Below are 16616 nucleotides of genomic sequence, written 5' to 3'. Positions count from 1 at the left end.
ATCATTGTGTCTGAATTCAACGTCTAATAAACAGCATGAACAAAGTATCAACACCATTTACTTGCCATCTGATATCGTACTGTTGGGGCTTGAAATTAATCCATAATATACATAATTCCATTGCAAAAACTGCATACATATTTAAACTATTCAATGATTTTGTCACACATCATTATGTGTCTGAATTCAATGGGAAAAATTAACAGTAAAATTAGGTTCAGAAAGACGAAGCACATGTACAGTTCATTACGTTCCAGGGTCTATGAACGGTGTCTGTACAAATTTCATACTGCTAAAATTTTCTCATATGCGTTTCAATGTACATTTATCCAATGCAAATTTCTGATAATTAATGCTTGTACTCCTATTTGTTTGAATGACTACAGCAAGAATAATTACCAATCTACACATGCTTTCAGCATGCATATAACGTTTACTTCAGATTTTGTGAATACCGAACAAAATGTGTGAAAACTACTATACTAATCATTGTGCAAAGTGCAGAGAATGACTTGCGTTTGTGAACTTGCTCTTCCATAACGATAAAATATTTTTATAAAAAAATAGCAATTAATAACGAGTTCATAAACAAACACCATACCCATGTAAAACCCGAGAACTAAGTGCAGTAGGCCTGCAATGGTCATGAGTCACTTTTATATAAAAACAATTTCAGCTGAACGCATGTACAATTTCATACCCTTTCAATTTCCAGCTAATAAAGCGGACATTATTTATTGGTCAACTGACTGCGTCTAATAACACCGCCAAGCCCAGCAAACATGTTGGCGGCTTTTGGTTTTTGATGTTTATTAAATTGTGAGAATCTTTTATCAACTACCGCATTGTCTTTTGCTTGGTTGTGTATGTAGTTAAAGAAAAAACACATGTCAGCTATTGTTTGAGCAACGAATGTATACAGAATTAATGGAAGACAATCACAAAGACGACTTACTGGCTTTACTCATGGATCAGTAACAAGTAACATTTCCAATAATGTTTATTTTGGCATAAGACTTCAAAAACCTGGTGAAATTGTTAAATTTCAGAAGCCAAGCCACAATCATATTATATTTGAATTCATACTTGAACTCTTCCCCAAAATGATAATAAACATTTTACATACTATTTCTCATACTTTAAAAAAAGTATTTTTCTGGGTACAAGAAAAATACACGTATATGTATTTAAAATTTCAGGAATCACACCAGATCGTATTATATATCATATTATAGTCAAATTCATACACGATCTCTTCCCAAAAATGATAATAAATTATTTTTGCACAAAGTGCAGAGAACGAATTGCATTTATGAACTCGCTTTTCCATAATGGTAAAATATTTTTATAAAAAAATAGGATATTAATAACAAGTTCATAAGTAAACCGCATACACATGTAAAACCCAAGAACTAAGTGCCATATGCCTGCAATGGTCACAAGTAACTTTTAAAAATTTTTGTAAAGCTGAACGCATGTACAATTTCATACCCTTTCAATTTCCAGCTAATAAAGCGGACATTATTTACTGGCTAACTGATTGCATCTAATAACACCGCCAAGCCCAGCAAACATGTTGACGGCTTTTGTCTTTTTATGTTTATTAAATTGTGAGAATCTTTTATCAACCACCGCATTGTCTGCTGCTTGGTTGTGTATGCAGTTAAAGAAGAAACACAAGTTGGCTATTGTTTGAGCAATGATTGTATACAGAATTAATTGAAGACAATCACAAGGACAACATACTGGCTTTACTCATGGACCAGTAATAAGTAACATTTCCGATGTTTATTTTGGAATAACACTTCAAGAACCCGGTGATATTGTTAAATTTCAGAAGCTACACTACGATCGTATTATATTAAAATTCATACACGAACTCTTCCCCAAAACGATAATAAATGTTTTACACACTATTTCTCGTACTTAAAAAAAAAAAGATTTCCAGTACGAGAAAAATAATTTTAATAAACTATTTGAACAAAAAATAATTTTTCATGTGCGAATGAATATACGAAATTTCGGGAGCCACGCCTTGACCGTGTTATATCTGAATTCGCGTTATAGTGGGGTTACACTGTATTATTAATACCATGCTTTATCTTTAAAAAGTTTGTTACAGATAAGACAAAGACATAATTTGAAAATTACAGCAAAATCCTTACCAGCACTGACAGAATAATTCCAAGTCCAAAACAGATAATAAACCCCTTTATTCTTGTTTCCCAGCTAAGAGTAGTGGCATCTGATAGCTGAAACAAACAGAGTTTATATAAAACATGTCACGTGATTCATACTATTTTAGCACCACTAAACCAATTTATGGACCCCAATACAGCTTCTGAAATGATAATTTACTACCAAGTACTTCCTCATGATTAGCAAAATTGCAATTTTCACTCAATGCTTTTGTATGCTATGCTGACTGTACCAGGTATCATTTGCTATTTATATGCATGACAATACAACACGCATCAGCAGCAGCCACGTGGCCCAACCAATAATTGCATCAGAATGAATATGATAAAGTCAACAGTTAAATTGGTATTTCTACCTATGTTTGACACAATTAAATTTTTCTTTTCTTGTTTGGCTAAATTGAAAATAAAGAGGCTAAAATGAAACTGAATATAAATGTGGCCTGCAAAACAGCATCAAGGAATGACCTTAACCTTCCTGATGAATTAAGACCCAGTCTGATCCGAAATAGAGGCAAAACACCTCAGTCTTTTTATCCAAACAGAGCAGAAATGCTGTGCATCTCTCATGCACAAAAATCATATTTAACATTTCTGAAAAAATCTTCACCACTGATGAAATATCCTGATACCATACCATATATACTCCCTTATACGTCAGATCCAACTTCAAACTGCACAGACCCAGATCTGTTGTCACATAATATGACTGCAGATTTGGGCCTATGTTGTTTGTGACTAACCAGTAAAACAAACAACAGAGATCCTGATCACTATGCAATGGCAGGTGCCCTGAGTGGCTGGGTGGTCTAAAGAACTCACCATTCTGGATCATTGCCATCTCACCTCTGTCTGTGTGGGTTTGAGTCTCAGGCTCGGCTAATGTGGGAATGTGAAAAAGCTTGCCAGTAGCTTGTTGTGGGTCGTGGTTCTTTTCGGGATTTTCCATGGTTCTTCCTCCATGAGTCTCATACTCGGCTAACGTGGGAATGTGAAAAAGCTTGCCAGTAGCTTCTCGTAGGTCGGTGGTTCTTTTCGGGATTTTCCATGGTTCTTCCTCCACCAGTTATACTGGCCACCATGTACAGCCTATCTTGTGCTGAAAAATGGCGTTAAACCCTACAACTATGCAATGGCAGATGTAGGTCTTTGCTGTTTACAGTTGGACCCAACTTATATGAGAGTATATCTACATGCAAAGATTGTACTTCTGATAAGAAACCTGAATGTTTATGCTCTTACACAGTGATTGGCATGTTGAACAATATGTAACATCGCTTTCTGTGTGATACTATAGATTCACAAATGACTGAGTAATGATACATACAACACATCAGTGTAGCTTCATTAAAGGAAGTATTTACTGGTATCAACCACCATGGATTCCAGAGGCATGTATTGCCAACAGCAATGAAATATACAACATATCAGTGTAGCTTCATCACAGGAAAGTGAAGCAAGGAACTCAAATGCCATCATTCAAGGTGAACCAAGTGCACTGCAATTGGTATACAATGGCCTCATTTTCGTAGATAATCCATTCATGCTAATGTGCCCTGAGACTGAAGAAACAGTTATAAGACTGATTGTAATAGTGTAATACATCAGTGCTCCTGTTGGACTGAAATATAGGGCACCCCCCCCCCCCACTCTCAATGTACTCAAGTCTCTCCCCTTTGCCATCCAAATGCCCTCTCCCAACCAGATCAATAAATGACCGTAAAACTGTTATTTTTTTATGTATTCCACTTATTTTTCACTTTATTTACTAAGGAATAAACATCTGAAAGTGTTTCTACTTCCAAAAAGAAATTACAAATTTCATTATTACTATCATGTTTTCTTCTAATGAAAATGCCCTTTGGGGCAAATGAGACCCTTTCCTTCAATGAAAATGTCCTTTAGCTAAACACGACCCACTTCCCCCCCCCATATTAGAAATTCCTTGCTTGATCAATGAATACATTCATCTAAGAGTAGTTTATTATCACAAATATCATGATACACACATGCCATTATGGCACCATCATAATACACGAGTCCTGATATGATACCATCATAATACACAAGTCCTGATATGATACCATCATAATACACAAGCCCTGATATGATACCATCAAGATAAACATGTCCTGATGTGATACCACCATGATACACATGTCTGATGTAATTCCATCATGACACACATATTATGATACCATCATGATAAATATGTCTGATGTAATTCCATCATGACACACATATCCCATTATGATAGCATCATGATATGCATAGCCTGATATAATACCATCATGATACACATGTCTGATGTAATTCCATGATATACATATCCCATTATGATACCATCATGATACACATGCCCCTTAATGATAGTCATTATAACACATGCCTGAAATGATAACCATCACGATACTCATACTGTTGTGATACCATCATTATACACATGTTCTGGTAAGATACAACATTATGATACACATGTTCTAATATGATACAATGTCATGATACACATTTTCTGATAGGACACAATGTCATGATGCACATGTTCTAATATGATACGTCATGATACACATGTTCTGATAGGATACATTATGATATACATGTTCTAATATGATACAATATCATAATACACATGTTCGGATATGATATGATACAATATCATATGTTCTGATAAATGTGCATCATGATAAACATCTTGTTAATTTCTACGTTACCTATCTATGGTAAACCCAACTTTGTCACACAAAATATTACCATAGAACCACTTCTCTCCAATCATTTGAACAAATGTGCAAGCTATATCAATGATAAAACAAGCCAAAAGACACAATTTGAAAAGAAAATAATCATGAACAAGAGTATCATGAACAGCACATTATACAAATGATTTCTGTGTTTATTAATCCTATGACTGTGTAGGTGCTAGTAGGACAATATCAATTCAAAAGATCACTCAATAACCTTAACCTTTGGTCAAAGCATGGAGTCTTACTGTGCAGAAACCATTATTTTCTCATTAGATTTACCATGACCTTGACCTTTTAACCCAATGTCTATAGATTTTCTTCTACTTATGTGTAAGCCATCCACAAAGTTTGGGCAAGGAACTACTGTTGTTATTGTGCAAATAAACACTCTTTTCTTTCTTGACTCTGTGACCATGATCTTTTACCTTTTGACAACAAAGACATATATCGACATGTGAATAATGATGGAAGCACATCTGAACATGAGGATAGACCTCTTCAATACTGTAAGTGTAAGCTGTCCACAAACTTTGGTCAAAGTACATGATGTAAAACTAAAGCTATTTTGAAGGAAAATACATTTATTTTCCTGTAGTCATAGTGAACTTCATCTCTTACCCTTAGACACTAAGCTTTTTTCCTAACAAAGCATAAACCATCCACAAAATCTGGTTAAAGTACATGGACAAGAACATAAATTTTTCTGCAGGAATCATTTTTCAGCTGTAACAACCATCCACAAAGTTTGATCCAGATCTGTGATAAAGAACTGAAGTTATGTGTGGAAATCAATTTTCTTCATTCAGCCACAGTGACACTGACATCAAATCTAAATCAATAGATTCTGAAGTAAAAGCTATCCAAACAGTTGTAGCTGGGTCTGCAATGTAATGTTATTGTGCAGACACTATTTTCCTTCCTTAAGCAAGTAAACTTAACCTTTGATTATAACTTATAGATTTGATAGATTACCAAAATACAAGAAGTGTTACATTTTAAATACACAAGTCCCTCTATGGGACTTACACTCTAATGAGCAAAACAAATTCTACAAATTCATGATAAGACTGTTAACTGATGAGTGCTGAAACCATCATTCTTAAGCAACAACAAGATTTTCAAGATGGCCAGTGTGGTGTGTGTGTGTGTGTGTGTGTGTGATAGGGATTTTTAACATAGCCTTAACAATTTTTCAGTCATATCACTACGATGTCTGCAGTGTGACAGTTTATAGCGATGCCTAGCACTGGTGCATCATGCCACAAACATGTAGCATTATGTCCCACCCAGTCACATTATCCTGACACCAGGCCGACCAGTCCTAACACTAACCTCTTAATGCTGAGCACCAAACGAGGCAGCTGTTAGTACCATTTTTTTATGTCCTTGGTATGACTCGGCCAGGGATCCAACCCACGAGATCCTGCATCTGAGGTGGACGCTCTAACGACTAGGCAACCGGAGCAGTCAGCCAGTGTGGCAACCATATTGGATTTAATACTGGCCCCACTGTCACCTGAGACCAACTAAGTATCATGTCTATTGGGGAAAACCCCATGTTGATATTGCCATCAGATTCAGAGGAGTAGAGAAAACCTTTCAAAATAGCCACAAGGTGGCCATATTGCAGGTTAGAAATTTTCATTTAGTTCTATTTTGACATAATAAAACTTACGATAAAAACCCAGTGTCAAAATAACTTCCCATTTAAGGTGAGCAGCGAAAATGAGATTTTCAAGATGGGCACTTATTGGCTGTTAGATCTGTACCATTTTAATTTAGAATATTAGACATTAGACTGGTACCATTTTCATTTAGGACCAACTGGACATTATAAGAAATCTTCTGGTGAAAGTCCAATGTCCATATGACTTTCCATTCAGGAGGAATAGTCATAAAATGTTCAAGATGGCTGCTGTCGTGGCCAAATTTTACCTCAGATCAGCACCATTTTCATTGTAGACCAACTAGACATCATAAAGTCTTCTGGTAAAAACCCTATGTTGACTTTCTTTTCAGGAGAAATAGCAATAACAGAAATTTAAAGATGGCTGTGGTGGCTGCCATTTTGGATGTCAGATTGGCACTTCTTTCATTTAGGACAAACTAGACATCATAAGAAGCCATTCATTCACAACCTCATGGTGATACAATCATCCATTCAGGAAGAGTACTGATAACAAGATTTTATGATGGTCACTGTGTGACAGTCATACTGGATAGCAGATCTATACCAATTTCATCAAAGGCCAGCTGGAATCATAAGAAGTCTTTTTGGTGAAAGCCATGTGTCAGTATGACTTTCTATTCAATGACTGATAAGTAGCTACTAATATTTCATAATGGAGAAATGGTTTATACTATCACCGTTTAATGAAATTAAAAAACTGATCTTGTAAATCATGAATATTTCCTTGAAATACTAAAAAATCTATTGAACTGATAAGGTACAAAAAGTTTCTTCAAGAGGTAAAATTTCTCAAATTAAAATATTAACTGTGGAGTCCCAGAAGTCTCTATCTTTGGTCCTCTGTTATTCATTCAATTTACTGATGTCTTAAACTGCATGATAGGACACTGAATTTCACAGCACTATACTAAGTCATGCAAAACCAGAACTGAACTTGAAAATAACTTACAAGATTCCTAACAGCTTTAAGGAATGTCACAAATAAAATAGTATCATTATAAATATAGACAAAAAAAGCCCTAATAGTTACAACAAAACAAAAAAAGAAGAAGGCTAGACATCATCAAACTCCATCTTCCACTGGATGGTATGTACTTGTAGATAACAATCTAACTTGGTATATTCACATTAAACATGCTTCAACAAATTTTAATTCATTCCTTTTCTGGACAACTGTAATGTAATGTGGGGCAATATCTTAAATCAAAGCCTACAAAAAAAAACATTTTACAGAATGCAATGAATTTACACAAAATGTTTACCTAAATAATTTTATTAATATTCTCTAGAATACCGGTAGCCAAATTTATGTAGTGTCCAGAAAAGCCATTCCTAAGCAATATCTTCCACCAAAGAAATAATTATGGTACTCCAAATGTAAGGTCTGTTAGAAGTAAGAAAAATATGCTGTACCAAAACCATAGAAGAAATTGTTTGAAAAAAACCTGTGATATACAGGTACAACAGTACAGAACATCACTCCCAGTGACATAATGCAGGTTGCTGGCATTTCTTCTTTTCATAATCAATATCTTAAATGATGAAATTTTAAGACAAACAGTTCTAAGCAATATAAATACCTCCTCCTTTTCTCTGCTTTTACAGCTTTTTGACAGATGAAATTTTTAAAATAATATTTGTATGTGCTCACAGGTGCTTTTGTGTGTCATAGGTATGAAATTTTCTCTGCTTTTCAGAACAACTCAATTCTTTAGCGTCAAGCCAAATTGTTTCATACGGTACTGTATATACTCTATATATTGTAGATAAAAGAATGTCTCAGAATAGAATAGTTCCTGTAAATGAGTTACCTATTGTAAATAAAGTCATTATATTTATTATTATTATTATTATTATTGCTGATCATTTTACTAAACTGGTTGACCATTCCATGTCCGCCTTGGCTGCAGGCAGGAGGTCATGGGTTTAAACCCTGACCGAATCATATCAAAGACTTATAAAAATGGTACTAACAGCTGCCACACTAGGCGATCAGCTTTAAGAGGTTAGTGTTAGAACTGGTCTGCCTGGTGTCAGGATAATGTGACTGGGTGGGACATCATGATACATGTCTGCAGCATGATACTCCAGTGCTAGACATCACTATAAACTGCCACACTCCAGACACTGTAGCGATATGACTGAAAAATTGTTAAAGCTACGTTAAAAATCCAAATCACATGCACACATTCACACTAAACTGGTTAAAGTTATGTTTGCATATTCTGAGATTGCACAGAAATATTCATGAGAACACAAACAACACACAGTCACCAAGGTCATAGCCCACCTCACACAAACAGCCACTGGGACAGAAAAACTGAATATATGTGTAATGTCAGACATTCAGTGTCATAATCAAAACACATGATAACCAAGGATATGTATAATGGCAAAGTGTGCTCGTTTTGTTTTCAACCACATTACAAAACTGAAAATTTATATCAGTAAAAATTTATCCTGGTTCTGTCACATATGTGCAATTACGTCGTTGACCATGAGACTACAACAATCTCTTTATATATGATCGTAGACAGAATACATTCTATTGGACATGGTTAACAAAAATTTTGCATTATTTATAATATCTGTTGAATATAAAATTACAGATAAAATATATATTTTATAGATAAAACATTAAATAAACAAGTAAGGCAACTTTCATTAGTAAGTAAATTACTTTTATTTGTGACTTGTTTCTTGTTTAGTAAAACAAGAATATAACCCTACACAATGGTTTACATAATTATCACCTAGAAATGGGCTTGTATTTGTACTATGTGCATCATATGGTGTAAAAGAAACTTTACCTTCGAATGTGAAAAATGCGGGTATAAATTTGGGGCTAGGGTGCACACAGTTCTTTTGCTATGAACTACCACTGACTTCTCTGGTCAAGTGAAAAATATTGTTATGCTTTGTTTTAATGTACCTACCCAAAAATACGGACAATGTTGACCTCACTTGTGTATTTCACTTTTTATGATTATTTTTAACTAGGCAGGTGAATGCTGCATTAAATTTGTGTATAAAATCTGTCCACTGTACCCTTTGTCTCCACCCCTTCCCACACAACTCTATTTACACTGTCAGAAGGAAATACACTGCCGCGATTTCTAAGATTTTAACCTGCGTAACAATTCCTTTTTCTTCGTCTTCATCATCACCACTTAGAGCTTTTTTTAACTTGTCCATTTCTGCCTGACACACTACTCTGGTCAAGAATAACTTAAAACTTCTTTATTTTCTGTCTTCTTTCCTCCTCGTCGAACATTGGGTTCCGAATCCGAATACGCCACCTGCGGAGTAAGGGAAATAATTCTAATATCATCATACTCATTTTTTTATGACCGTGAATCGGACACGTAGCGAAAATAGCCCATAACCGTTACTTGACAACACACAGGACCCGATGACATCTGAATAGGAATTTACAGAACTACTTAGCTGGATTCAGCGATACTACTTTAGAGAAAGAAGGCATTAATGAGGCATGTACACCTTCCATAGTTACTTGACAGTATGTAGAGAAAGAAGGCATTAATGTTAAAAGTTTAGCTTTAATCAATGAATCCGTATCTAAAACAGGGTTATTTATATTTGTAAAACCATTTTCCTTTGTACAAAAAAAATCATATAAAAGATACATTGAATTAATAACATTATATATATATATATATATATATATATATATATATATATATATATATATATATATATATATATATATATATATATATATATATATATTGATACAAAAAAAAAAACTCCTTACGGCGCTGTAAAAAAAAATCCTCAAGGATTGGGATTATTATTATTATTATTATTATTATTATTATCTGTTCAAGCTCTTCGTCGGGAGAACCTGAGAAGAACAATTTACAGAATATCATCGGTAGTGCGCCTGACTCGTAGCTACGAATTCGAACCTATATGTTGACAGCATGTTTTGATTACCATTGAGCAAGGTACTTGGCGTCGGCCCAGTTTTTTAGAACATTTGTTTGTGACAAAAATAGCTAATACGTCATACTGCCGTGTTACTAGTAAGATATTATACCGCAAAAGTAAGTCTAACAATCTCACTTGATCAATGGAAACTTTCATTTATGTATATTTCAAATTGCGGTTGTGTACTAAATTTTACCAAGACTTTGTGCACGGCTGCCATTCGCTAACAATATTCGTACTGATCATAAGGTGTGCAAACAATTGGAGACAAGTCTGTGAATAAATGGTTTTCCAAGAGAAATAATTTGGATAAATCAATTTTACTTTCAGTCTAAAATTTTAATTTGATTAGACAGCCACAATTAAAGAAATATCTTCCAATATATCACCGCTTTGGTGGCCTAAGTGGTTAGAGCGTCCGCCTCTGATGCAGGAGGTCGCGGGTTCGAACCCAAAGACTTATAAAAATGGTACTAAGAACTGCCTCAGCATTAAGTGGTTAGTGTTTTGACTGGTCGGCCTGGTGTCAGGATAATTTGACTGGGTGGTACTTGATGCCATATGTCTGCGGCATATGCACCAGTGCTAAACATCACTAAAAACAGCCACACTGCAGACATCGTCGGGATTGACTTAAATATTGTTAAAAGCTACGTTAAAAATCCAAATCACACATACAGCCAATCTTCAAATAACATGTATCGCTGTAATTGTGTGAAAATATATATAACTGCCACGCAAAGGACCCAGGACCAACTCTCACCCCATCGTTTCCTTAAGCAATTTATTTATTTGTTTTTTGTTTATTCTTTGTTATCTTGAATTAATAATTTACTATGCGAAGGTACACAAAACACTGTAGAACATGATCGGTAAAAACCAGACATTACTTCAGACATATGCTAGTTCCAAACTCTTAATACACTTTAGCTAACCATCTCGTTTAAACATAACGTTAACAAAATGAGTATATTTGGCAAATCAGGTTTGTAGCAACCGCATGAATTGCTAAATAACATATACGGCGGCCATGCGAATAGTCTTTCCTGGTGAGGTATACGGCGGCCATGCGAATACTCTTTATCCAGTTAAGGTGGATGGCAGCCGTATGAATAGCCTCGGCCGTGAAATCTACATGTCTATTTTGTGTTGGGGTCAAAACAGCGATTTTTTTTATCAACAATAATCAACGATGGGCTGATCCAAACACCGTTCTTAGCAACACTGGCGGGTGTTGGAACTGATTAGCAGTCAATCAATGGCGATAGTCACATCATGTAAAGGTACAAGAGACTTAACATGGTATTCAGAATAGAATAGGTTCTGCCGCCACCGCGCAGTTCTCCCCGATTCCCGAAATGCGCATAAGCACACGTGCTCCTAACACGCAGCATACGAAGGTGCGGCAGTAATAGGTTGAGTAAAAATGTCCATAAACAATCAGAGAACCAAGTTGCCTTGAATGCAGGTTTATCTTGACCATGACTGATTCGAACCAAATCAATTTTTATTTTTTATTGGGGGGTGGTGGGTAAAAATGTAAATTAACAATTCAGTGTTTGCAATAAAGAAAACAAAGATATTATTTAAACTGTTATCTGCGGAAAACATTTTAAAACATTTCATAAATCTGCCCAGTATAGCCGAGTTTCAACAACATCAGTCAGTACTGGATATAATATGACCCGTGGCTTTTATTAATTTCTCGCGCAACTCGTGTTTTCTTTGCATTACATTTAGCGAATAAATATTGCGCGAAGAGTTACTGATTAGTAAAACATAATATATTAAAATGTACTTTACTGTTATCGTTCAATTTTTGTCTTTGCAAGTGAAATCTATCACCAACAAACCAACTTATTGTAATTTCATTTTAACCTTTTAAACATTTGCCAATACTAATTAAGTTAATTATTCAGTGCAAAGTAAATAATAAGTCTATGAAATGTTTGATTTGTTAATACAGCTTTTATTATACGGCCTTTTACATTATTATAACATTTTTCATATAACCAAAAATTACAAAATTATTTAACGTCAGCTTTATAGTTTGTATTTTATAATAGTAAAAACAAAAGAGTGATTTAATCTGAGCAGCAAATGGATTATGCAAATTACTGGCGAGTTCATGTCACATATTTTTGTTTGCGATTCAATCAATTAAGCGCTTACTAATCAACATATTCAACAGACAATAGTTTATTACAAGACAATATTACTCAATGATTTAAAGGTAATTAATTATTATGTTTAGAAAACAACAATTATTAGATTTTCATTATTGGGATTAGATGTCAAAAAAATTGGAAACATATAGCACTTTGTACGATAACAAATGCTAGACTCATCACTTCATTTATAAAAATAAGATTATCAAATAGAGTTGTGCTTTCAACAGATATAACAATGCTATTTTCGTTCGTTTTTATTATATTGATTATAATTAAAACGAAGTCCCAAAGATTTGCATAATATAGAAGTATGATACTCTATTAAATTAAATCATGAATTTCACAGGACCCGTTTCATTTTTACGTACCGTTAGATGTAATATACAATATAGAAATAATTTCTACACAAATCAAAAAAAAATCATTAACATACTTAGAGTACTATATATTGACAAAACATGTTATTGCAAGTACCCGATTTGTTGTTACCATTAATAATTGTATTATTTCTTAATAAAATTAAAAAAAAACTATTCAAATTTTGCACAAAGATTAATGAATTACTTTGAAAACATTTCACTATTAAATTGGTAATGTGAGATAAACAATCTCGTTATTTAAGATTGGATGTTTGTTTCCTTAAATGCGGCGTTGATCTGCTGAACGTACCTGGGAAATATTAAGAAAACTTCATTTTTGAAATAGCTGTAACTGTCACATATACATCTAAGACAAAACTCAACAATATTTCAAATTGTCCTAGTCAGTCCATAATATGACCCTAATCAGCTATTGTCCGAATCAGCCCGTGATAATCCGAGTTAACTATGACCTATCAGCCCGTAATGGTCCGAATTAACTATGACCTATCAGCCCGCAGTGATCCGAATTAACTATGACCTATCAGCCTGAAATGTGTGAAAAGGAAGGAATTTAGTTTGTTTGTTGCAAAGACTGGGGGGGGGGTCCATGTAGGTAAACTTGGTGGTTTCATAGGGTGTCAAGTTAAATGGAAAGTGGTGTGGTTTGTTTTGAACTCCTACATACTGTTTTCTGTTTCTTCACATTTCGTCTTTTGTGTAAGTGTGAGAAAGACAGTCCAACAAAGGAAGTACTCGTCTACTTAAAGAATAAAAAACAGTCTCAAAACACCTGAATGTCACTCCCCCCCCCCAACAAATCTAATGAAGGGGACTTTTCTAGCATCTTCCAAGAATAAACAACAATATATTGTCACGAATCTATGGCCTTAATTAAGTAACAGAAAAGTGCGAAAAAAACATTAAGTTAGAGTCAAAGGGAGAAGGAAAAAAATTCCCTAGACCTCAAAGTGAAAATTTAAAATGTTCTTACAGTGTCGTGAATTAAATCAGAATAAAAAACTAAAAGCTCTATCACAAATACAAAAGTATTGAGTATTCCGAATGAATTCAAAAAATGGTGTCCCGAATGGATTCTAATTTTTAATGTATTGGTGTACCAATAACCTGGAATAATGTTTGCTGTGATAAACAGCCTTGATGTATGACGATGATGTACTCGAAATGTCTCATAATGAATTCAAAATAATCCCAAAATAGTGATCTGTTAATGAGCACTTTGTAATTCCAATGAGTAATCTAAATCAAATATTCATCTCAAATTAAGTATGAACACAACATAAGTTAAAGATAGGAATTATTAATTCTGTAAAACATCAGGTAGACCAGGTTTTCCCAGGGGAATACGAATGTCCTAAACTCAAATGTAAACATGTGATCTTAAAATATAATCTAAAATAATGGAGAAGAATTAGCTAAATAATATGCTGTTTACAATAAAAGAACATTAATCAGATAGGTCCAAGCAAACTCCTACCCTCAACTATGGACAGAGTCAATCATGCAATACAAAATACATATACATAATAATGTAGTACAAATTATATTCCAGTAAAGTTTAGCGTGAGGATCTTGTAGTGGACTACTACTACTACTAATAATAATAATAATATGTTTTGGAAAAAGTAAAGAAATATTTTCGTCGATAACATTTTGTCGCAAAGATATTTATAAGGGCATAAACTATTGGCTGACTGCTTCGGAAAGGTTATTTTTTTATTTGTTTTTTCTTTTCTTTCTTCATTTGAACAAAATTTACCATGAGTTCTCAGTTGAAGAATTCGGTTTAGTTTCTTACGTTTTGCATCCTCTGTCTGTAGATTTGTCTGGGTTTGACTCGGTCTAGAAACTGGCAGGACTCGACTAATGTTCAGTTTAATTGTAATGGTTGGCGAGTTTCACATTGATTTTATTTTGAATGTGACTCGTTTTTATTATTTTTATTTTTTAAATAACTTTTACGATGACATAAATTAAAAACTTTGCGTGAGACCTGTATTTGGACAGGTTAATGCCATCGAATAAATGCCTCTTCTTCACGACTAGCCGCTGAAGGAAAGCAAACAGAACAGTTTCGGCCCTTTGCTGACTAATTACCTCCCTTACATGTTTCTAGACCGCTGTTACACAACTAGTACATGATATTCGATTACATTTCTAGCCAAATTTCACAATGCATATAATTGGAATGCAACATAAATTGACATCGCATGGTCTCGTAAATATGCAGTGTGTTACAAGTTGATTTAAAACTGGTCTGTGGTGGTTCTTCCCTGGGTTTTCCAGGGGTCTTCCTCCACCAGTTATACTGGCCGCCATGTATAGCCTATCTTGTGCTGAAAAATGGCGTTAAACCCTAGAACAACAACAAAACTGGTCTGTGATAGGCAGCTTCTTAGCTTAACAGCTACTTCTGACCCCCCCCCAAAAAAAAAAAAAAAAAAATAGCATGCCCTGCATACACCAAAACCAGATAATTTCATTAGGTTATGAACCGGTATACCATTTTCTCACTTCGGACAATCCAGTGTTCTTTCTTATATATATATATATATATATATATATATATATATATATATATATATATATATATATATATATATATATATATATATATATATATATATATATATCTGCTAATTTGGCATGAAAATGGGAAAGGTACTTTCCGAAAATAATTTGCTGGTGCATCGTTATATGCTTCATTTTTTCTCAGTTCGTGCCACAAAACCTCGAATTGTATTCTGTGCATTAATATTGTTCGCTCATGCATTGACAAATATTTATACTACTTTTATGTGGCACTGTTTAGTTGCACAGTAATACTAATATAGTCCTTGTGTATAGGTAAATCGCGAGCAACTATATTCAACTGATAGATGTAGATTTCGTTTCAAAGTAAGATCGTTTCAAGAGGGTATAACTTCCATAAATACTGCACAACATGTTTAATCTCTACGCCATTTTCTGTTTCGTTAAAATCTGCAAGCTTACGTTACGGGAGAATGTTTGATGGTTTGTTTTATTTTAAAAAGTTTATTTTTTATAATATGAAATAACCTATATGCCAAGGAAATTCAAACTGTTGTTTGGACGTGATAATTCTATTACACGTTGTCTGGCATAGACATGTACCAATGTTGAACGTTACAGGCCAATCTGAGTCATTGCCGTCTACGTTAATCGGATCGTCATCGGCTGGGCTATTTCTTGCTTGACAGATTGTTTTAGTCTGGTTCCCTAACGATTGACATTGTCTCGTAATTATGCAAGCCAGCACATCGACAACAAAAAACGAGCGAACAAAGAACAACCCCAAACGAAACAAAATCAAATAAATAATTTGATTCTCAGTTCATCTACGATTTTCATTTTAGCCAATCAAAACTGTACTTTTGAATGCAGTATTAGCTATACGACGAGGTAGGAAATAAGTTCCTTTGTGACGGATACGCCGAGGCAGCAGACCGAGCTGGTCTGGG

The 16616-nt window shown here is 34.3% G+C and overlaps 1 protein-coding gene across 1 annotated transcript in view; it reads right to left on the bottom strand.

Moving 5' to 3' along the window:
* The window catches only part of LOC149786084 (vesicle transport protein SFT2B-like), a 44679-nt gene extending 34754 nt beyond the window's left edge, over positions 1-9925 (bottom strand). Inside the window, exons 1-2 of the mRNA XM_089976378.1 lie at positions 9762-9925; positions 2166-2252 (exon numbers count right to left, since the gene is read on the bottom strand). Of these exons, the coding sequence (XP_089832504.1) occupies positions 2166-2252; positions 9762-9827 (153 nt within the window). The 5' untranslated portion in view covers positions 9828-9925. The remainder of the gene's footprint in view (positions 1-2165; positions 2253-9761) is intronic.
* Positions 9926-16616: the final 6691 nt, after the last annotated feature.

Source organism: Sinohyriopsis cumingii, chromosome 12 (genome assembly GCF_028554795.1).
Source record: "Sinohyriopsis cumingii isolate HCF-2022 chromosome 12, ASM2855479v2, whole genome shotgun sequence".
In the NCBI taxonomy this organism is placed as follows: Eukaryota; Metazoa; Mollusca; class Bivalvia; order Unionida; family Unionidae; genus Sinohyriopsis; species Sinohyriopsis cumingii.
This window is presented reverse-complemented; position numbering and strand designations above follow the sequence as displayed.